The sequence below is a fragment of the Ochotona princeps genome, chromosome 17 (assembly GCF_030435755.1).
Source record: "Ochotona princeps isolate mOchPri1 chromosome 17, mOchPri1.hap1, whole genome shotgun sequence".
NCBI lineage: Eukaryota > Metazoa > Chordata > Mammalia > Lagomorpha > Ochotonidae > Ochotona > Ochotona princeps.
Window position 1 is genome coordinate 18897426 of NC_080848.1, and position 22646 is coordinate 18920071.

The 22646-nt window shown below is 58.2% G+C and overlaps 1 protein-coding gene across 6 annotated transcripts in view; it reads right to left on the reverse strand.

The window, feature by feature from the left end:
- ARHGAP23 (Rho GTPase activating protein 23) overlaps positions 1 to 22646 on the reverse strand; it is a 67998-nt gene that overhangs the window by 3924 nt on the left and 41428 nt on the right. For 5 of the 6 annotated variants that reach the window (XM_058676179.1, XM_058676180.1, XM_004591121.3 and 2 more), the window contains 16 exons: positions 22432 to 22587; positions 22187 to 22298; positions 21984 to 22041; positions 20776 to 20919; positions 14625 to 14942; positions 13460 to 13521; positions 13151 to 13287; positions 12296 to 12417; positions 11873 to 12028; positions 9245 to 9323; positions 6275 to 6348; positions 6028 to 6117; positions 5528 to 5653; positions 3693 to 3734; positions 3250 to 3346; positions 1529 to 1560 (listed from right to left, as the gene is read on the reverse strand). In XM_058676179.1, coding sequence (XP_058532162.1) covers positions 1529 to 1560; positions 3250 to 3346; positions 3693 to 3734; positions 5528 to 5653; positions 6028 to 6117; positions 6275 to 6348; positions 9245 to 9323; positions 11873 to 12028; positions 12296 to 12417; positions 13151 to 13287; positions 13460 to 13521; positions 14625 to 14942; positions 20776 to 20919; positions 21984 to 22041; positions 22187 to 22298; positions 22432 to 22587 — 1805 coding nt within the window. The remainder of the gene's footprint in view (positions 1 to 1528; positions 1561 to 3249; positions 3347 to 3692; positions 3735 to 5527; positions 5654 to 6027; positions 6118 to 6274; positions 6349 to 9244; positions 9324 to 11872; positions 12029 to 12295; positions 12418 to 13150; positions 13288 to 13459; positions 13522 to 14624; positions 14943 to 20775; positions 20920 to 21983; positions 22042 to 22186; positions 22299 to 22431; positions 22588 to 22646) is intronic. The other variant, XM_058676178.1, reaches the window with a different exon arrangement.

Here is a 22646-nt window from a genome sequence, read left to right on the forward strand (position 1 = left end):
AAATACAATATGCAATAGAGTCATGCATGTGTAACAACAGGGAACCATTCTGGGAAACGCATCATTAGGCAATTTCATCGTTGTAAAAGTAGAGTGGGGCTGGTGTCCTGGCATAGTGGGATTATGCCACTGCCTGACTCCAGCATCCTGTACAGTGCAGGATTAAACCCCACCTGCTCCATTTTTGGTCCAGCTCCCTGCTAAAGCACCCAGAAAAGCAGCAGCAGGTGGCCCAAATGCTTGGGCCCCTGCATCCATGTACAAAACCTAGAAGCTGGTTCTGGCTCCTGCCTTCAGCCTGGCCTAGTAACTGACCATTGTGACCACTTGGGGAGTGAACCAGTGGAGGGAAACTCGCTCTCTCTACATATAACTCTGCCTTTCAAACAAATAAAACTAAATTCTTAAAAAGAAATCTAGGGCCCAGTGCAGTAGCCTAGCAGCTAAAGTCCTTGCCTTGAATGGCCTGGGATCCCATGTGGACACCAGTACTAATCCTTGCAGCCTCATTTCCCATCCAGCTTCCTGCTTGTGGCCTGGGAAAGCAGTCAAGGACGGCCCAAAGCCTTGGGACCCTGCACCTGCATGGGAGACCTGGAGGAGGTTCCTGGCTCCTGGATTTGGATCAGCTCAGCTCCCGGCCGTTGCGGCCACTTGGGGAGTGAATCATCGGACGGAAGATCTCCCTCTCTATCTCTCCTCCTCTCTGTATGTGTAACTTTCCAATAAAAATAAATAAATCTAAAGTCAATTGCATATAATAAATTGCTTAAAGTTTAAAACCCCTGCAACATTTGGCAGAATTTGCAGGTGAGCCCATCTGGACCTGGGGTGTTCTTGGTGGAGGGTTTTTCTTTAGCACGAACTGGACGCCTCACATGACCCATCCCTCTGCGGGCTCTGGCACGGCGCAGCTCTCGGGTCCCGCTGGCTCGCCTCAGTGGGGTGACTTAGCGGTCTCCTCTATGCCTGCGCGGCCTGTGGCGACGCCCCTCTCTTTCCTACGTGGACCTCGTTTCTACTGTGCTCAGCTCCACTCCCTGTCTTTATTTATTTAATTTGTAATTTTTATTGTTTTTTTGATACAATTTAGTTGGCGGTGGGCACTCCCTGTCTTTAGTATTTTCTCCTTTCTGCTGTCCTTAGGCTGGCCAAAGACCTCCAGGAACTATCAGGCCCAGCTGCTGTGGTCCTGCTATCTACCAGGTGAGGGCGCTACGGAGCAGGGAGCAGTTGAACCACTCGCAACAATGTCGCCAAACCACTAAGGACCAAGGCAGGACTCCAGTGCAGGGTCTTGTCTGCCTTCTAACTGCTGAGCCATAAGGCCGCTCCAGCCAGGTCCCACTGCCACTCCAGGTGCCTCCCCAAGTACTACCCAGGTGACACTTGGTGTTTCCGCCTTCCTTCCCATGCGCCACCAACTTCCCTGGCGGCTCACCTGCCCATCTACCAACTCCAGTGCCCTAGAGACAAGGTGGGCTGGCTGGTATGCGGACAAAGCCTTCAGACATGCCTGGGCACTTACCTTGGACTTGGCTGAACTACAGGTGGTGGAATCTGTGGGTGGGAGAGAGAAAAATGACAGTCAGGTAGGGGCCCAGGGCGACATGTCTTGTGAACACAATTCCCTCTCCCTGGAGGCCGTAGGGAGCTCAGACATCTGAGTTGTCCCCAGGCTCTGGGAGCAGGACGGACGCTTCCTGCTGGGGTACGGCTAGGCTGAAGATGATCAGTCCCCACTTGCTTTAGAGACAGGAAGTGAGGGCAGGATGACTGCCACGGGACCGCCCTGCCTGAGCCCACGGGAGACCTTGCTTCCGGCTTGGCCTCCACACCTTCCCACTCCCAGCTCTGTCACTCTAAAGTACTGCAGGGAAAATGCCGGAGACCAGATGCAGTCCACAGAAGCCACGATGGAACACCACACTCACAGATGCTCGGAGCAATGGAGGCCCACAGTGCACACAGGGGGTGCCCTGCACCCGCCCTCGCTCACCCCAAGCCCCGCTCCGAGGAGGAAGGGGGAGGCATGAGTGATCGGTGGAAGCAGAAATGCTGCAGCAGGGACGCAGGGGCCAGGTCCCCGTCCATGGTCGGAGTGACCGATAAAGAAAGATCAGCCACTCTGCAGGACTTGGGGAGCCACCCCTGAGCTTCTTTCCCGGGGGGATGGAGACAGACCAGGAAACAGCCCCCCAGTGTCCTCTCCAGGCCAGACAGGGTCGTGGGCAGGTGCGGTTAATCCACACTCTCCAGAGGCAGGCGGGTTAGAGCTCCTCCCCAGGGCCTTCCCCCACGTGCGGTGAGATGGGCTGAGCACACAACACACAGGGCCGGCAGCAGGTGGCTACAAGACGCCGGGGCTCCTCTGTCTTCCCACCCCTTCCTCCCCCCAGACCCTCGCCCTGCCTGCCTGTTGGGTGGCCTCTATCCAGGACAGGGCTAGGGTGACATTGGGGGGTGGAGCAACCACAGGGAGGGCTGAGCTAGGGGATGGGGCCAAGCAGCCATTAGCTGGTGGCTATGCCTCTCCTGTGCCGAGGGAGGGCGAGTGGCCAGAGCTGAGGCAGTGGGGCAGGTGGGCACTAGATACCAGGAGAGGCTGGGTGTCCAGCCAGGCCTGCCCCAGCCTGGAACAGAAGCAGCTAGGCTCACAGTGGAGCGAGGAGGCCAATAATCAGTCCCCACTTCCTTTAGAGATAGGAAGTGACATCAGGATGACTGCCGCTGGACCCACCCTGCCTGAGCCCACGGGGAGCAGCGCCTTCTTCCTCCTGAGGAGGGGCTCTGGGATGGGGGTCCTCAGAGCCAGGGACCCTCCACCCTGCCCCGGCGTCTTCTAATCACCCGCCACTGTTAGTGACCGAGGCCGCGACACCACACTGTACCCTTTAGAGCTCCAACAGGTCCGCTGGAGGAGGAGGAAGGCGGGAGGAGGGGAGGAAGGGCCGGAGGGCACAGGTGAGGAGAAGGCAAGGGCAGGTGCGAGGAGAGAAGGAAGACAAGTTAACAAGAGGAGCAGCCCGAAGCACATGACCAGCCCGCCACAGACCAGAGGCTCCCAGCGGGGAACACGGTGACCGAGGGCCGAGCTGCTGGCAGCTGCTGGGAGGCCAGGCTGGGCCGTCGGCCAGGGACAGGCCCAATCTCAGGGGCCCGCTGGGGCGGCAGTGGGGAGCACGGGTACCTGGGACCCTCAGGAACGCAGAGCACACCCCGAGCCCCTCCCCAGGCCCTCACACTCACCTGACCCTGGGTCGCCAGGAGGCACTGTCCTGCCGATGTTGGGCAGCAGGTACTCGATGTTGGGCACCGCCTGGGGCTCCTTGTCATCCACAGGGGTCTGTAAATGGAGCAGGGCTCAGCCAGTGCGGCCGAGGCAGCCTGACCGCAGACCCTCACAGTGGGGTCAGGAGGTGGGGGAGAGGGCAGGTGATGATGGACGGGGTCTCCTTCTTCACACTGGGACTTGCCAAGGCAGTCAGGGACTTGGGGCAGATCCTGCGTGTCCCTCAGCAGATTGCTTTGTGCCTTTCAACATGATGGGGGCTTGGAGGTCTCCTCCATCATGCTGGGGCTCCCTTAAGAGTTCCCTCCCTCCCTCCCATGGGAGGGGGGCTTTGCCATGGATAGGTGTCCTCCATCAGACTGGGGGGGTGCCCCAGGAACGGGGAGCTTCCCCCACTTACCCGCTCACCCTTGTCTTCATCCTCGCTGAAGAACCAGTCTGACTGTGGAGAAGACAGAAGGAAGTCAGAGGCCACGTTGGGGAGGGGAGCTGCCCACCTACTGGAGAGGGCTCCTTGGGCAGCTGATGGCAGCCCAGGTCCAGGGAAGCCTTTCGGGGAGAAACACCAGGACGCCAGCCAACGGAGATCACGGAGGGCGGCCCTTTCTGCCCTCATGCAGGTCAGCACAACCCTGGGCAAGCATGAGCGTGGGGGGCCAGCAGCGCCCTCTAGTGCCGGCCAGGCCTCCTAGCAGGAGGTGCCACCACAGGCACAGCAGGTCCTACACAGCAGGCAGAGATGCGACGCCTGCCTGGACCAAGGGGAAGACAGGTGTGAGCCAAGAACTTTCTCGCAAACGTCAAACAGGATGGAAACTATAGAATCCACCCCACACGCTCGGTGGAATCTGGGATCCTCCACAGACACCAGCACCCAAAGGTCGTCGGCTTCTCCCTGTGAGTAGCATGGTGCTGCCAGGGCATCAAGGACACCCCTTTCACACTGTAACTCCTGGCTAGATCACTCCAAGACCCCCTGCAACGTGCAGGCAGGCATCTGGTGCTCCCTGGCACACACATCCCCTGCTGCCCAGTGCCTGGGTTCCTGCCCCAGCCCCACTCCTGGCGCTGACTGCTCGCTGACGCACATCCTGGGGGGAGAGGAGGAGAGGCTCGGGGCTGGCAGATGTGCATGGAGCTCCGGGCTCCTGCCCTCGACCTGGGCCAGCCCTGGTTGCTGTAGGTATTTGGAGAGTGAACCAGGGGATGGGAGCTCTCTGTCTTTCTCTCACTTTCTCTTTTCTCTGTGTAACCTTTTCAAATAAATGAATGAATCTCAAAAAAACAAAACAGACGCAGGTGACACATCTGTGTCCCGACTCCAGCTTCCAGCTTCCACGGGCCCTGGGAGCAGCAGGGATGCTCGAGTGATTCGATTCCTGATCCATGTAGCCAACCTAGACTGAATGCCCAGCCTGTGGCCCTGCAGGCGTCTGAGGAATAAACCAGCCGATGGAGGTTGCTCTCAGCATAGAATGCCATCCCGAAAAACCACTGAGAAAGAGCTGGAATCAACAGGACCCCAAATCCTCAATGTCTGAAAACACCAATAAGGCTACTGAGTGGGCCTGGATGACAGGAAACCAGAGAAAAACGCCTGCGCGACAGGTTAAGCACTACATGACCTTGCACGTGAGGTTTTAGATTTTTTAAAAAACATATTTGGCGTTCTGGCACAATGGTTTGATTGGCTAATCTTCCCCCTTCAAGTGTCAGAATCCCATATGAGCATCTAGTTCGTGTCTTGGTGCTGGCCACCCAGCTGTGGGCCTCGACTGCAGAACGGGGATGGTCTCAGGGAGCCAGCCGCCCCGCCCTGTGAAGCAGTGACAGCTGCCAGTCGGGCCACACAGGAAAACACACAAGAAAATGGAAAAGGGGAAGAGGAGGGCGGGGCTGCCCACGGAGTGGGCTGCAGCATCCTCTGCTGGCCGCCCAGGACAACGACAGGAAGTACAGGCACATGTCCCACCTGCTGCCCCTTACCCTCAGTGGATCTGGCAGGGCCAGTGTCACCAGATGCCCTGTCCCACACTGCCTACCCCCTCTCTTATGGGCACCTTCTGAATGCCCTACTGCTGCACCCCTTCTGTCCTCCTCCCTCTGACCCTCATCACATCTTGGGAACTTAGGGCTCTCCTGGTGGGCACTGGCTGCCCAGGACCACAGGGACCTGGGAGGCATCACAGTTGGGCCGAGCTGCCAAGGCTGGGCCACGGCCGGGGCGTGGCTTACGTGCTGGATCAGCGTCTCCACGATCTTGTAGCGGTCAGGCATGTGCGTCACCATGTCCGTCATGTTGTCCTCGGACGTTCTCACCAGCGTGGGCCCGAAGACCAGGGCTAGGTTTCGGGGTTCCATCTGTGCAGCGGACAGGGTGGGTCTGGGTCAGCTCTGAACCCTGACCCCTGCCCCTCCAATCATCCCTCACTCCAAGCCCTACTCCCACCCTGAGGCCTCTGTCCCTGACCACATCCCAAGCGGGGCCCAGCTTAGGGCCCAGATGCCGGCCTGCAAGGGTATGGAGGCACCGGGCAGGCGTGGGGCATCCTCAGCTCTAACAGCCATAAGTCCAGCCTGTATACATGGGCAGCAGCCCTGGGTAGTCCAGATTGCGCCTCCTTCCTCCCCGGGGAGCTCAGCAGGGGCTTTCCTGGAGGGAGCAGCAGCCAGCACGCAGAGGCTGGGCCTGGGGAGACCCCAGTACATTCTGGCCCTGCCAGAACCACACGCACCTTGTTCTTCTCTGAGTGGTCAGCAATGGTCTTGAGATGGCCCACGAGGAACTTAAGCGTTTCATAGTAGTGTCCCGGCAGGTCCCGGATCTGGGTGGGGAGAGAGCAGGGCACAGACCAGGCTGTGGCGGCCTCCCCTGGCCCTGCCCTGCCCCCCACCAAACTCAGGGGACCCTGGGACACCCCCTTGGACCCCCTGTGTGGCTGGCTCCCCAGGCAATCTGCCCATGGCAGCCGCCTCCCTCACCAGCTTCCGCAACGTCTTCATCCGTTCCCTCGCATCTTCGATGCGGTTGGCCTCAATGAAATCGTTGTATCTGTCTGCAAGGCAAGGGAGACACTTCAGAGAAGGGGCAGGCGGCCCCTCTGGTGCTGGGAGTGGGCGGTGGCTTCCAGAGCCACAGGCCAGGGCATGGTGGCCCCTGCTGCTCCAGGCTGTAGACTCCATAAAGACACACAGCAGGACAGCTGGGGACAGATGTGTACCTGCCCAGGATGTGTGTGTCAGGGGGGAAGGAGGCAGTGCTGAGCTGCCAGCAGATCCTGAAACAGGGGTGCCCTGCCCCAGGCTCCAGGGGCTAAGCAGGAGCTGTGGGGAAGGGGCCATGGGATCCCCACCTCCTAAAATGTGACGAGTCCCAAAGAGCTACTCAAAGAGGAACCAGGAGAGGTCTCTAGGATAAGGAAGCCTGGGGTGCTTTTCACAGGGACACGCTGGACTGCAGTGGCACACTCGGCAGGTGCACAGGGAAAGCAGAGCCCCTTCAGGGACAACTGGGAGGGCAGTGGCTGCTCAGACACGGCTAAGGGCAGCATATTCACGGGCACAAAAGTGTGAGTGGCCCTGGGACAGGCACCTGTCATTCGCCTCAGGTGGAGCTGGGAACGGCAGAAGAACCCACTCAGTGCGAGTCCAAGACTTGACATAAGAACCAGCAAGAAGTAAAAACCATTGGTAAAATTCTAAGATCCAAGTGTGGAACGCAGGACCTACAATGTGGAGATGGACCACTCAGATGCCACTGGGAAAACCACCTCTTGGTCTCTGTACTGAGAAGAGACGTGGAGCCTGACCGCCTAGAGGGACTGCCTGGGACCGTCCAGGGTCAGGGCGCACGCTGGGCACAGAGACCATGACCCCATCCCTCTCCAGCCGCTGCATCCCACATCTGGTGCCTGGGCTTCACTCCAGGCCTGCCTCTGGTTTCAGCTCCTGGCCAGTGTGCACGCTCAGGGTGGAGGGCCCACGGCTCAGGAACAGGGGAGACCCAGGCAGAGTTTCTGACTCCTTTTTTTCAAATAAGAAAATTTAAAAATAATTAAAATGGGCACATTACAGTCTGAACAAGCAACAACAACAAAAAAAAACAGAAAAAGCTAATATACTCAGGAAAAGAAATTCAATCTCCTTCGGAGTGAGAGAAAAGCAGAGGGAAAAAGCAGAGAGATGCCATCTCCCCTGGGTGATGCTAACAAGGCCCAGGGCTGCCCAGGCTGAGCGGACCCAAGCCCTAGCCACGCTGGGGGTGGCACTGCCAACTCAGATCTTGGCTATAGCTTCCACCACCGATGGGGGCCTGGGGGTGTGGTGCAGTGGGTTAAGCTACTTCGTCTAGGGGCATCCCCCAGTGCAGCAGCGGTCCCAGCTGCTCCACTTCCCATCCAGCTCCCTGCTGATGCGCATGGAGGGAGGGGTCAGTAGAGGACCACCAAGTACTGTCCCAGCAGGTCCTGGATCTGGGTGGGGAGAGCAAGGCACAGACCAGGCTGTAGTTGGGGCCCTTGCACCCCCGTTGGGAGACCCGGGTGGAGCCCCAGTCGGTGCCAGCTGTTGGGGAGTAAGCCAGCAGATAAAGATCTCTGTCATTCAAATAAATTTAAAAAATCAATGTAGCACCCCCACATCCCCCAACCCCAGCCGCAGAAAGACGACCGGGCTCAGCTGTACGTCAGAACATACTATACAGAGCACAGTACAGTTGGAGGGGGAGGCCACGCCTGGGACCCGGTGTGTGACGACAAACACACATGCGCAGCCACTAAAGAAATCAGAGTGCCAGCTCCGGGCTTTCTGCGTCGTGACACAGGGAACCTTGCGTAAGTCGCTGCTGTGCTGACACCAGGACTGTGGGTCAGGGCTGTGGGCGCCCTGGAGGACACAGAGTCACCCACGGCATACCGCCCTCCTCACCCACGCCACACCTTGTAGGTGAGCCTGTGGGCATCTGCACCCAAGGGCCAGGAAACCAGCAGCAGCCATCAGCTCACGCTGGATGGCCAGATGCCTGGATGCCTAGGGCGGAATCCTGGCTGGAGCATCAGGTGACACCCCCTGGCCTTGGTTTTCCTCACTTGGAGCCCACAGCAGAAGGCAGAGGGAGGATAAACAAGGGTTGGTGCTGTTTCCTTTACTCTCAGTGAAACCAGTTAAGGTTTACACAAGCACATGTTTTATCTGTATGTGAAAAAATTTTTTAATCTTGTTTATGGGCCCAGCACCATAGCCTAGTGGCTACAATCCTCGCCTTGTATACTCCAGGATCTCATATGGTTGCTGGTTTATATCCTCACTGCTCCTCTTCCCATCCAGCTCCCTGCCTGTGGCCTGGGAAAGCAGTTGAGGATGGCCCAAAGCCTTGGGACCCTGCACCCATGTGGGAGACCTGGAAGAAGCTCCTAGCTCCTGGCTTCAGATCGGCACAACTCCGGCTATTAACGGCCACCTGGAGAGTCAACCAGCCAGATGGAAGATCTTCCTGTCTCCTTTTTCTATAAAGCTGACTTTCCAATAAATATATAAAAAATAAATCTTTACCAAAACATCTTGTTTGTTTTTTGTTTTGCTTTTGTGGGAGGCAGAGAGAGAGAGATCCTCCACCTACTGGTTTAGTTCCCCTGTACTTGCAACAGCCAGGGCGACTGGACCAGGGCCACAGCCAGGGACTGGGGACTCCATCCAGGCCCCCACATGGCTGCTAGGGACCTAAGGACGGAGTCATCACTGCCACCTCCCAGGGTCTACGGGAGCTAGGAACCCAGCCAGGCACTAGGACATGAACCACGGGTGCCCTAACTACCAGGTTGAACACCCCATACCTATGGGTTTATATATATATATATATAAATATAAATGTAAAGCCAAACACCCACAGGCCACATCCGAGACAGGAGAGTGGGCAGCCCCCTGCTGGCCCCCAGTCCCCCAACCCCTACTCACCATCGGTGAAGAGCGGCTCTGGCAGCTTCCGGAAGAAGGACTTGAGCAAGCTGCTGATCACATTGAGGTCTTGCCAGCGCTGGGGATGGGGCAAAGATGTCACGCCCGGTGTCCGGCCCGGTATAGCCCTCTGGGTATGTGCTAATACCAAGCTCCCCCCAGTCCAGGTGGTAGCAGTGGAACACAGTCCCCAGGCAGACCCCATCCCCCGCTGCCTGCTGCCTACTGCCCGCCCCACGGCCCCAGCCGGCCCCGGGGGGCTCCAACTACTGCTGGTGCAGACAGTCCTGGTGCCTCCTCCAGGTCAGGCTCTATGGGCACAGACCAGAGCAAGAGCCAGCCTGCTGGAGCTGCCTGCACTCCCCTCCATGCAATGCCAGCCTTTGCTCCTGCCCCCCAGGGCACCCGGTTCAGTCTAGGGTCCCTACCACCATCCTATTCCCCACAAACTCTAAGGACCATGTCATGGGAGGGGGACCACATGGGTTCCTTGCTGTCTCAGCTGGCCCTTGGACTAGAAGCCTCCTTCATGCCCTGAGTTACAGAGATGGGGAGAGACAGAGACCGTCCATGCCCTGGCTCACTGCCCCCAAGGGTCACAAGAAGGCTGGAACTCCACCTAGAACTCCCATGTGAGCGGCAGGGGTCCACGCCATCTTCTACTGCTTTTCCAGATGCGTTAGTAGAGAGCTGGACTGGAAGTGGAACAGCCGGGACTTGAATCACTGGGTTAAGCTGCTTGGGATAGCTGTAGCCCGCCAGGGAGTGCCTGGTTCGAAGCCCGGCTGCTCAGTTTCTGATTCCTCATGCTTGTTAGTGTGCACCCAGGGGGCAGCAGGTGATGGGACCCGCAGGGGGCTCCTGGCTCTGTTGTAGTGCAGCCCTGGCTGTAGGGGGCATTTCGGGAGTAAGCCGACAAATGGAAAATCTCAATAGATAGATGGCCAGATATTTTCATTGCCTATTGTTTGCCTCTCTCGAGTAAGAAGATAAACAAAAAACCCAGTACATTGGCTCAACTGGCTAATCCTCAGACTACAAGCATCAGCATTCCATATGGGTGCCAGTTCATGTTTCGGCTGCAACTACCCGTCTAGCCCCCTGCTTGTAGTCTGGGAAAGCAGCTGAGGATGGCCCAAAGTCTTGGGGACCCTGCAGCCACAAGAGGGACCTAGAAGAGGCTCCTGGCTTCAGATCAGCTTAGCTCCAGCCATTGTGGCCACTTGAAGAGTGAACCAGCAGATAGAAGATCTTTCTCAGTCTCTCCTCTCTGTAAATTTGCCTATCCAATAAAAATTGGTATATTAAAAAATTGTGCGCCTGGCACGGTCGCCTAAGTGGCTAAAGTCCTCGCCTTGCATGTGCCAGGATCACATATGGGCTCCACTTCCATCCAGCTCCCTGCTTGTGGCCTGGGAAAGTAGTTGACGGGCCAAAGTCTTGGGACCCTGCACCCACATGGGAGACCTGGAAGAGGATCCTGGCTCCTGGCTTTGAACTGACTCTTCTCTGGCTGTTACGGCCACTTAGGGAGTGAATCATCGGACAGAAGATCTTCCTCTCTGTCTCTCCTCCTCTCTGTATATGTGCCTTTCCAATAAAAAATTAAATTTAAAACAACTGCATGATAAAAAAGAATGTAGCACAGCCAGTCATTGTTTCCTATGTCCACTAGGGGGCACCATCACCCTGCATGGCTGTAAAGTCGCTCACTGCCACCTGGCTGGGAACCGCCCTGTAACCAAGAGTACATCCTCCAGAGATACAACTCAACACACCTTGGTGCCAGACAGGCGACACAGAAATGATGCCCTCCCTTGGTCACTGCACACAGCAACCCCACAGTATGCCACAGGGTAGCTGTTAGACACAGGCCCATGCTGTGCACCTCCTCGGGGCCTGACCTAACCACAGTCCCCAGTCTCCGGACCCTCTCTTCCCTTCAAAGCAGCTAACACCTGGTGACACCACGCCTTCCTGGCTCCCACAGGCTCTCTCATTCCCCAGTCAGCCCCCTTGGGGACCTGCTGCATTCTCTCCCCCAATGCCCCGCCTCGAGCCCAGCTATGCTCCCCTCCCTGCAGCTCTGGGGCTCCTGCAGCTCACCTTCTGCCCAGGCTGTCCCACCTCCAAGCTAGCACAACCCCAGGCTGGTCTCCAGACTGAGTTCACCCATGCAGGCCACTGCTCAACAATCCCCTTTCACACTCTATGCAGCCACTCTTGCCCCAGTCTGTGTAGGAGGCAGAACCCATGAGCACCCACCCAGCTCAACACCTGCCTTCAGGGCTCTCCCTCCCTCCTCCTCACACAGCCAAGCCCTGCAGGTGCAAATGGGCAGCTTCTGGGGCAACACAGTCTCTTCCCAAGACCCTGCCTGCGGCTCCCCCTGCCTCTCTCTGTGGGGTGGAAATCAAAGCTGCTCTTGCTCAACCTGGCGAAAGAACCATCACAGACTCCCTACTGCCCACTGGATCCAGGCCAGCAGCTTCAGGAAGGCCTCTGAATCTGGGGAGTGAACCCTCGCTGTGGGGAGTGGGGGGAACAGAGGGATCACAACCCAATCAACTGCAAAGCTCCCACCACCAGGAACCACCCCCCTCCACTGCATTCCCCAGCCACACCCACCTCATCCTGCAGGTTGATGTCACCTGGGCCGCGGTTGAGCTGCTCTTGCAGGCTGGACACCACCGCGTTGTTGCCAGGCACCCGGTAAATGCCAGTGGACTCCAGCCCCCGGGCCTCCACAATACGACAGCACGCTGCCACGATGAGAGGCACGCGCTGGGAACACAGGCAGGGTGGGGTGTCAGACAGGTGGGGAAGCCAAGCCGGGCAGGCAGCACAAGGAAGCCCATGGGAGGGCAGGAGGCCCCCACTGCCTCTGCACGGCCCCAGGGCCTGGGCTCGGACAGAGGAGGAGCAGGGCTGGGCTGGTGGTTCCTGCCAAGGGACCTTGGCGCTGGACAAAGTGAAGAGGAGTTGGTCCTGGGGCCCGCACAGCCCTGAGCCTCCACACCTCAGGGCCCCCCTCGTCTGCCCGGGACCCACCTGGTTCTCTGTAGCCGGCTGGCACTCCTCCAGACGGACCCCAAAGGCCCGCGGGGCCGCCTTCTTGTTCTTCTTGATGATGTTGATGCCCCAGGGGGTCTTGGGGGCGGCAGCACTGTCATCTGGGACAGGGGAGGCCGAGAGTCAGGGGGAGCTGTGGCCCCGGATCTCACACACACTGTCATTCACATCTGGACACCAGGGGTCTCCAGGAGAGACCATTAGGGCGCTAAAGGCATCCCGTGACAAAACACCATCCCGTGACAAAACGCAATGGATGGGGGTGTTCACTTCACAGCAATGAACATACGGCCTGCAACATAAGGAGTCAGACTCCACTTGGGGGCGCCAGCTCTAGATGGAGTCTGGCTGCTCCACTTCCCATCTAGCTCCCTGCTGACGCACCTTGGAAAGCTATAGAAAATGGCTCAAAGCCCTGGGCCCCTACACCCATGTGGGAGACCCGGATGAATCTCTGGGCTCCTGGTTTCAACCTGCACCAGCCCCGGTGGTGGTTGCAGCCACTTAGAGAGAGTCAACTAGAGGACAGAAGATATCTTGTCGCTCTACCTTTCAACTAGATAATAAACACAAATTAAAACTGTGAAGAGGGAGCCACAGATTCTGACTCGACCAAAGGAAGAAATTTCTAACAGCCCAAGAAGTGTGTTTGGCTGAAAGGGGCTGGCTCCAGCGAGCCTTCTGCCCGAGGGGGACGCTGCAAGCAGAGACTGCAAGTACCCCAGGCAGAGATGTCTGTGTCCCAGGACGTCACAGGTGCCTGCGCATACTCGCCTGTCCCTTCCCTCTCCCCCTGCGGGGCCCCGCCCACCATCACCAGTGCCACCGTCCTACCCTTGCCCCCTGCGGGCGGCTCTTGTGTCCTGAGGCCAAGTGCGGCTGCTGCGCTCTGCTTGAGAAATTCAGACCTGAGGCCCCCCAGGCCGCGAGAGCCTTTTGGGGAGGAATCAGCTTTGGGCCCAGAGCTATGGCTGTGTAGAAAAAGGAGGGAGAGAAAAGAGGTCGTCAGCCGGAGGGAGGGGCACAGCGGGTCACCCAGGCTGAATCCTGAGCCTCAGGGACCATGGAAGCAGGTGGACCAGTGCATCCTCTGCCCCTGCCACCCTCCCACCTCAGGAGACCGATCCCAGGACGGGGCCTCACCTCACTTTGCGGTATTCATTAAGCTTCTTGCTGATCAGAGCTTGGTTGGCACAGCCGGGGTCCTGAGCAGCAGAGAAGAAAGAACAGCCACATCAGTGCCAGTGGCCCACCTGGCCTCATCAGTCCCCCTCCTCCGTGTGCCCAGGGCAGAGCTCAGACCCTGGGGTAGGCCAGGCCAGGCCAGGGCTGGACCGTGAGTGACCCTGTCTAAATTGTGGAGCCTCTCTGAGCCTCAGCAGCACCCTCTGCCTCAAGCTCAGGGAGCGAGCAAGGCCCCCTGAAGCCTGCACACGCCCACCTCACAGGCAGTGGCTGCAGTAATGCAGGGGACGGGACCAACAATACCCTACCCTGCAGGGCACAGCCTGGCCAGGCTTCCAGGCCGCAATGAGAGGATATGTCCACTGTGGGAGGGATGGGCTGAAGCAGGGGCTGAGCACTGGCACCCGGCTCCCACAGCCAGAACAGGTACCTGCTGCAACCAGCCCTCAAGCCCAGGACTGCCTTCATTTGGTGCCAGGGCACCTTTGGGCATGGGCAGCATCTGCTAAGGGAGCAAACAGGGATGGGGGTAGGGGCCCTAGCCCAGGCCCCTGGAGGGGCTCGCTCTAGGTGTCCATAAAGGATGCTACATATGTGTAGTTTTTAATTTCTCCAAATTCCTTCCAAGGCCCTTAACTCAAATCTTGTCCGCCTGCTGCCAAAGGCCAAGCCTCCTGGCCTTCTCCCAAGGTCAATGTGATCATCCCCCTGAATACCGGCCAGCCTCGCGCACTCTGGCACAGAGCACGTAGGTCTCTAACACAATTCCACCAGACTCTCTGGCCTCTGTCCCTGCTGCCAGGAGCTGGGAATGGCCTGAACAGGGCTTGGCAGTGTCACAGTCTGCCCAAGGCCACCAGAACAACAAAATATTAACTGCTGCCATTACTGTGGCTGTCCCCAGGACTGCCAGGCTTTGAGCTTCAGATGCCAGGCTCAGGGAGCCTTTGCCAAGCACTGAAGACAGACCTGACTGTACAGATGCAAGAGGGCACCCCTGCGAGCCTGGAGGTGGGGGATGAGGGGTAGTGAGGCTCAGAGAGAGGTCTCCAGAGGTCACAGCAGGCGTGAGGTAGGCCTGGCCCACCCTGGGGTACCCAGCTGGGGAGGGCACAGGCCTCACCTCGCCCTCGGCCCTGCTGTTCTCCCGGATCGCTCTGATCCAGCCCAGCATGTCATCCCGGTCCTCAGCCTGAAAGAGATATTCACAGAAGTCAGCGGTGGTCAGCCGGAACACGTGCCTCCTCTTGGTCTCGCTGTAGGAGATGTCCACCAGGCAGGAGCCGATGCAGACGGGCGCCGCCTCGTCCTCACCTGCGCCGGCCGCCGCAGCCCCCGCCGCCGCCGGCCCGGGCTCCCGCCGCTCCTTGCTCAGCGAGAGCGAGCGCGCCCGCAGCGCGGCGTACACTCGCTTCCACTGGCGCAGGCCGCTGCCCGCTTTCTGCAGGGAGACACGGGTGGAAGAGAGGGAGAGAGAGAGAGAAAGGGAGAGAGAGAGAGAGAGACGGGGAGCAGTGAGAGCCAGGCCTGCCCACTCGCCAGGAGCCAGAGGCGTGGGAAGCAGCAGGCAGCAGACAACAGCGGGGACAGACCCTGGCCCACTGCCCGCCAGGGGCCTCTGCTCCACCAGCACCTGCTCCCGGAGCAGCCTCCTGCCCGCAACCTGACTCCCTCACTGTCCCCACCTGCCAGCGTGCCCAGCCCAGTACTCTCCACCCCCAAGAAGCTCTACCTCCTCTTGACTGGCACCCGCTTTGACACCCCTGGGGGCAGGAGACCCTGAAAGACACCTGCTCCCTTCCCAGCATGATGCCCCCTAATCCTCAACAGCCATGGCTGCTGAACACCCCCTGCCATACTGCCGCTCTCTCAGTCAGTTGTCCAGTACCCAAGGCCCAGAGGCCACTCTCAGCATCCTCCCAGTGTCTGCTTCTCTATCCACGTCTCTCCCCTCTCTCCAGGTTCATCTCCTAACTCATCTACCCCATTCTGTCTCTTCCACTGGGGAAAGATGCCCTGCAGCTCCCCTTGCGGGGAGACCTGAGGTGTGGGTGTCAAAGCACCAGCAGGTAGAAACCAGAAGTGCTAAGATCCCACAAGCTCTGGACAGCGCCCCTCCACTCCAACAGAGAAACACCTGGCCCCTCAAGACCAACAGAACTGTGGGTACCCCTGGCCCTGTGGTCCCAGGCCCCCGTCTCCCAGCAGGCCCCTCAGGGACACCACCTACTCCCTGGCTTTAATTCTGTCCTTCTGTAGTTCCCTGATCCTGCCAGGCCTGCTCCGCCTCTCCAGATACATGTCATACAATGTCATACATGTCATGAATGTCGCGTATCACTTCCTGAGCCACTGCTCTCTGCCTCCTCCCCTCCTTCCTCCCACCTCTCCTGAGTGTCCATCCACTGGGTGGCCCAGAAACCTGAATGTGATCCTGAATTCTTACAATCTACCCATCACCAGTGGTTCTGCTTTTAAAATATCCCATCTCTTGAGGGACAGGCATTTGGCCTCGCAGGCAAGATGCCCATGGTCCTTATGGGCCTGGGTTCGATTCCTGGCTCGGCCTCCTGACTCTGGCATTCTTACTAATGCAGACCCTGGGAGGCAGCAGTGATGGCTCAAGTGACTGGGCTCCTGCCCCTCACGTGGGGTCCATGGGTGGCATTCCCAGCCCTGGCTGTTGTGGGTTTTTTAGGGAGTAAGCGAGCGGGTAGATGAGACTTCTTTTTGTCTTGCTGTCTCTCAAATAAGTGATTTTTGGGGAGCCGGCTTGGTGGCATATCAAGCGAATCCTTTGCCTGTGGTGCCAGAATCCCATATGGGCACTGGTTCATGTCCAAGCTGCTCCACTTCCAATTTGGCCCCTTGCTTATAGCCTGGGAAAGCAGTAGAGGATGGCTCAAGCTCTTGAACCTCCATACCCATGAGGGTCGAGACCCGGAAGAAGCTCCAGGCCCCTGGCTTCCGGCTGGCCTAGCTGTAGCCGTTGCAGTCTTTGGGGAATAAGCAAGCAGATGCAGGATCACTCACTCTCTGTAACTTTGCCTTTTAAATAAAAATAAGGACCTGGTGTGATGGCTCAATGACTAAATCCTCTCGTCAGCAACCCATACGGGCGTCAGTTCGTGTCCTGACTGCTCAACTTCCTGTCCAGCTGCCTGCCTGTGGCCTGGGAAAGCAGTGGTAGATGGCCCTAAGCCTTGGGACCCTGCACCCATGTGGGAGACCTGGAAGAAGCTGCTGGCTCCTGGTTTCAGATCAACCCAACTGCAGCCATTTGGGGAGTGAACTAGTGGAAGGAAGATCTTTCTCTCTCTTCTCTCCATAAATCTGATATGCCTTTTCAATAAAAATACTTAATCTTAAAAAAGAAATAAGTAGGGACCGGCGGCGTGGCCTAGTGGCTAAAGTCCTCGCCTTGAGCACGCCCCGGGATCCCATATGGGCGCCGGTTCTAATCCCGGCAGCTCCACTTCCCATCCAGCTCCCTGCTTGTGGCCTGGGAAAGCAGTCGAGGACGGCCCAAAGCTTTGGGACACTGCACCCGAGTGGGAGACCTGGAAGAGGTTCCTGGTTCCCGGCTTAGGATTGGCGCGCACCGGCCCGTTGCGGCTCACTTGGGGAGTGAATCATCGGACGGAAGATCTTCCTCTCTGTATATCTGACTTTGTAATAAAAATAAATCTTTAAAAAAAAAAAAGAAAGAAGTAAAAATAAATTAAAAAACAAAACAAAATAAATCTCCATTTCCTCTGCCACCTCCTGGGCTATACTACAACACCTCTTGCCAGGACAAGGAAAGGAGGCCTGCCTGGCCTCCACTCTTCGGCCAGTGGCTGCATGATCCTCTGAGCCAGAGAAGATGCTAGCTCCGCAGCCCAGTACCCACTGTGGGCAGCCAGTGCCCTTGCAATCACACCCACAATTTTTGCCAATCTGGCCCCAAATTCATCTCCCGGCTCCTTCCTCCCCATGACCGCAAGCCACGCAGCCCTTGTCAGGGAGCGCCAGGCTTTCTCGGTCTTGCACTTGCTCTTCCTCTTCCTGGAGCTGCTCCCTGGCTTCCTTCTCGCCCTTTCTGCCACCATCAGTACCTCCAACCTCACCTTTCCCACGGGGCCAATCCCATGCTGTGAGCCCTGCCCCCCCTCACAGAACTTCTGGGCAGCGACAGGGACATTCAAAGTCAAGAGCTGGGCCCAGCGTGGTGGCCTAAGTGGCTAAAGTCCTCGCCTTGAACGCGCCAGGATCCCATATGGGCACTGGCTCTAATCCCAGCGGCCCCGCTTCCCATCCAGCTCCCTGCTTGTGGCCTGGGAAAGCAGTAGAGGATGGCGCAAAGCCTTGGGACCCTGCACCCAACATGGGAGACCCGGGAGAGCTCCTGGCTTTGGATTGGCGCAGCACCAGCCATTGCAGTCACATGGGGAGTGAACCATCGGATGGAAGGCCTTCCTCTCTGTCTCTCCTCCTCTATATGTATATCTGACTTTGCAATAAAAATAAGTAAATCTTAAAACAAAACAAAACAGAAACAAGAGCTGGTGGGGACCTCCAGGGACACCTGTGATGTTAGAGTGCAGCGGGGTCAAGGGCAACCTCTGAGACTGGCCCAGCTGGATGACCTTGGCCAGGTCAGCAGCACCCCCTGCAGGTAAAGTAAGAACTGAGTGAGCACCCACCCCCAAGGTGGCAAGGAGCTTCCATGTGTGCTCTGTGGGTGCAGAGGTGTGCCACCCACAGCCTCTACTTCACGGGAGGCTAGAAGCACTGGGCCTGAGGCCACAATGCCAAAGAAATGAGTGACATCAGGTTCTAGCTACAATGGAGTGGATGCCCAGAACTGGCCAGGGAGCAGGAAAGGCGTCACTGAGAGCTGGGGACAGGCTACCTGGCAGGAGGAGCATCCACTGGTCCCTCCAGGTTCCACTTGGCCCCAGCCTGGCCCACAAAGCTGGGCCTGGGTTTTCCCACAGTCAGCCTCGCCATCTCCCCAAGGCCCAGCTGGGTCCCTGACCCTCATCCTTCCTATACCCAAGGCCACCGATGCCCGTGAGGCCAGACAGATCAAACCCTCCACAGGGTGGCTCCCCTGACCAGACACTACTGAAGGTCTCCAGCAGGGTCCCTGGACTTGACATTAACTCCGATTCCTCTCCCAAGACCTGCTCCTGGACTGCCCGTGGCCTGGGAGCAAGGAGGTAGGCAGGGGTCCTTACCACCCACAACCTCTCCTATAGCCCAAGCAGGAACCAGGACAAATGTGGCCTTCTCCTCCCTCCTGGCTGCACCACCCCAAATATCAAAAAGCCAAGGCCAGCCCTAGGATCACAACTGTACCCTGCCCCCCAGCCTTCACAGCCACCTCAGTTCAGCTCCCTTGCTCACCTGGCCAGCAGTGATGGCGCTATCTTCTTCTAACCACTTTTCTCTCCACCCCACATTGCAGGTGGATTCGCCAAGTCTTCGTGGCTCAGGCCTTCGGGTACCTTCCCTACCGTCCCACCCAGCCCCGCATCCCAGCACACCCCACTGAGGTCCCCTGAACTCCCGCATCGTAACAGTCTGTGCCCTGCAAGCTACCATGCGCCACGTGTGTTCTCTGACGGTGAAGCCTCGCAGGGCAGGGCTGGACTGGTTCCCTCACCCCCACCTCCCCAGAACCACAGGCCACAAGTATCAGTCCTGCTTGGATCCTGTATCACCATCCTCTCCTCCTGGCAGCCCTGGGCCCAGCTCTCAGATGAGAAAAGTGACGCTCAAGGAATTTAAGGATGTGCCCGAAGCCAGAGGCTCAGTCTGTCGCCACAAAGGGTGGAATGGAAAGCTCAGTTGGCCCTCAGGATCCACGAGCCTTACACACGAAGGGGTCAAGTGTGGGTCAGGAACACGGGGAAGTGGCCCATACCTGCGCTGAGCAGTCACGCATTTTTTTTTTTTCTTCTTGTCATTCAATATCAGATTTCTAGGACCCAGTGTGCACATCACAGTGGGCTCTGCAAGTCACTCAAAGATGCGTTGGGGCATACAGCAAAGCGTGTGTAGGCTAAGAATGAGTACCACGCCATGTTACATAGGCAACCTGGGCCTGGCCAGGGGGGTTCTGTAGCCCCCGTGGGTGTCTGTCAGAGCAGCTGCCAGGGTAAAGCAGAGACTGGGGGCCCAGTGCGATAGTGTAGTGGTTAAGGTGCTCGCCTTTCAAGCGCCGGGATCCGTGTGGACGCCAGTTCTAATCCTGGTGGCCCCGCTTCCCATCCAGCTCCCTGCTTGTGGCCTGGGAAAGCAGTTGAGGACAGCCCAAAGCCTAGGAACCCTGCACCTGCATGGGAGACCTAGAAGAGTTCCTGGCTCCTGGCTTCGGATTGGCTCAGCTCCAGCCGTTGTGGTTACCTGGGGAGTGAACCATCAGACAGAAGACCTTCCTCTCTGACTCTCCTCCTCTCTATATCCGCCTTTCCAATAAAAAAAAAAAACAGAGACTAGGTAAAGCCTTCTCAGGGATCATCTCCTCCAATTCCAGCAGGAGGTTTAGCAGCTGATATTATCTCACATGAGCTCCTTTTGCAGGCAAGGTCAGCGAGTTGTCCAGTGCGAGCTGCGAGACAGTCACCTGGGCCACGCAGCAGGGGTCACTTGGAGGGCCAGCAACCAGCTGCTGTTCTCTCACCTCCACCCTGGGGCCACAAGGTCTCCACCCCAGGGACCTGCTTTACTCCTCATGTGCCCCTCTCTTCCTGTGCAATCCCCCCAGTCTCTGTTCCCTGACACCTGCACGCCTCTCACCTGGATCTCGGTGGTAGCTCCTAACTGGTCCTCTGGCTTCCAGCGTGACAACTAACCTGCCCCAAGGCAGCCAAGTGGAGATGACAAAGTAGCCACTCTTCGGGGGGGGGGGGTGACAGACTGAAGCCCTCTGGCCTCCACTCTTTGGGCCCCAGCTCCTTCCAGACCATCACCCCAGCCTTGCTCCTTCTCTCTGAGTACAGTGGCTGTTTCTAGGGTGAACACTCTGATTTTGTGGGACTCCCAGGTGCAACATGATCAGATCCATGCTCCCCGCCACCCTCACCATGGCCTCCACCCTGTCAGCCTCCTCCTCACGAGGCCTCCTGTAAGATCTCCTGGGAAAGTGCGTGCTGGCTGCTCATCTCCATCCCTGATGCTGCACGGCCTGAGCCAGCTCTCTCCGGTCCAGGGCTGTGAGAGGGCATGTAGGAGAAGCTGAGAGCTGGGCTGGAGCCCCACTTGTCCCCACTCCACCCCCATCTTACCTTTCCCTTCTTGGTGAGGATCTGTTTATAATACAACCAGCCCTCTCTCCTGATGTCGCTGAAGGTGGTATCCGAGAGGTCAGAGGTGGAAGGTCGCTTAGAAGGGGCATCAGCATCCTCGGAGGTACCCCAGCTGTCCAAGGACTGTAGGGGGACGACAGAGCACAGCTTAGGGTGGCTGCCACAGAAGCAGCATCGCAGGAACCCCATGGAGTGCCGGCAGTCACCCGGGCCCAGCCGAAGGCCCTGCTGTACGCTGCTGTGCTGTGTGGCCGCATGGATACTGTGTGCCCTCTCTGTTTCCCAGTGCAGAGATCACAAGATGCATGCTAAGGCAAAGCTGGAAAGCAGGAAAGGCTACGAGTTGCCAGCAGGCCACGTGCCTGGTCACGCTCGGAAAAGCCAATCTGGAACCTCCTAGAACTTTATGGGTTGTCAGGAATTAAGGAAACAGAGGAAGTGGCCATGTCAACCAGGAGTTAAACAAACAGGGGAAGTGGGGATGTCAACAGGGGCTGTGTCACTGGAGCAGGTAGCCGTGTCCACGAGGAATTCCACAGAGGAAGTGATAGTGTCAACAGAACTCCAGCAGGGTAGACAGGCCAGCATCAGGGCAATCTTAATTAAGCAGAGGAAGCCATAAAGAAGACAGGTGACAGCGCCAGTGAGGTGGCAAGGCAAGACACAGCAGTGTTGGAGGTCAGGTGGCTCTCCAGCCTGTGGCCGGGGCCAACGCATACCCGATCCTGTCCCATGCAGCCAAGGCTGCCAACTCTGGCCTTTCCCCCAGTCTCAGCCCTGTGTACCCTATCCTGTGCGCCTCCACCCTCAGGACCCTGTGTAGGCACTGGGGATCCAGCAGGGAGCTAGGCACGTGGAACCCTGCAAGCTCAGGGAACTTCTAGCCTAGCTGTGGGGCCAGCCCAGCTAAGCGGAAAGTGCGAGGCAGCACAGGGAGGCGGGGGATGCGGAGGCTGTGGCCTGAACACCCTGCAGGACACAAAGACATGAACTAGCTACCCGTGGCAGGAGGACTGGAAGCAGACATTCAAGACGGGAATGATAAGTGACAAGGCCCTGGGCGGGAGGTCAGCAGTGGTGACGACACAGCCCACCCTGGGGACAGGGAAGGGTCACGCACGTGACAGGAGCCCACGGTCCCTGCTTCCTGACACCCTCGGCCCTGCCAGTAAACACGGGTTACGTACCCCGTCGGTGAAGAAACTTCGCAACATTCGCAAGCTGGGGACCCGGTTTGGCAGGCGTCTGAGGAGCAAGATGTGAGGGTGAGGGAGGTGTCACCCTCACTGGCTCAAGCCCCAAGGGCCAGAAGCCTTGCTGGTGCAGCACCCCAGGGCCATGGTGGCTGTAGCCACTGGCCCCACCCCGCCTCGTGCAGACCAGGCCTCACCGCAGCACTCGGCCCTCATCACGGAAGGTGTTGAGCCCGTCGTCACAGGACTTGGAGCGCTCCGTGGTGATGGCCAGCAGGTAGGAGGAGCGGCGGCCGGCCTTGATGCTGCCTGCAAGGACACCTGCATTGGGCCCGGGGTCAGCCTCGCCGAGCCCCCCTTCCTGGCAGAAGTCGCAGGTGTGACTCCCCAGGGGCCCCAGAAGTAGCCAGAGTCGGTGGGAGAGGCCAAGGGCAACACTCACTACAGTCCTGGGAGTAATGACGGCTGAGGGCAAAGGTGAAGGTTGGAGAGGATGGGCTGGTGCCCAGGACAGGGGCGGAGTTCATGGCACTGGAGACCACCGCAGAGGCAGGAACGTGCTTGGCTTGGAGGTCAATGCTGGGGCTGGTGGGCTCGTCTGCAGGAGTAGAGGGAGGGAGGGAGGTAGAAAGGAGGTCGGAAGTCAAACTGGCCCAA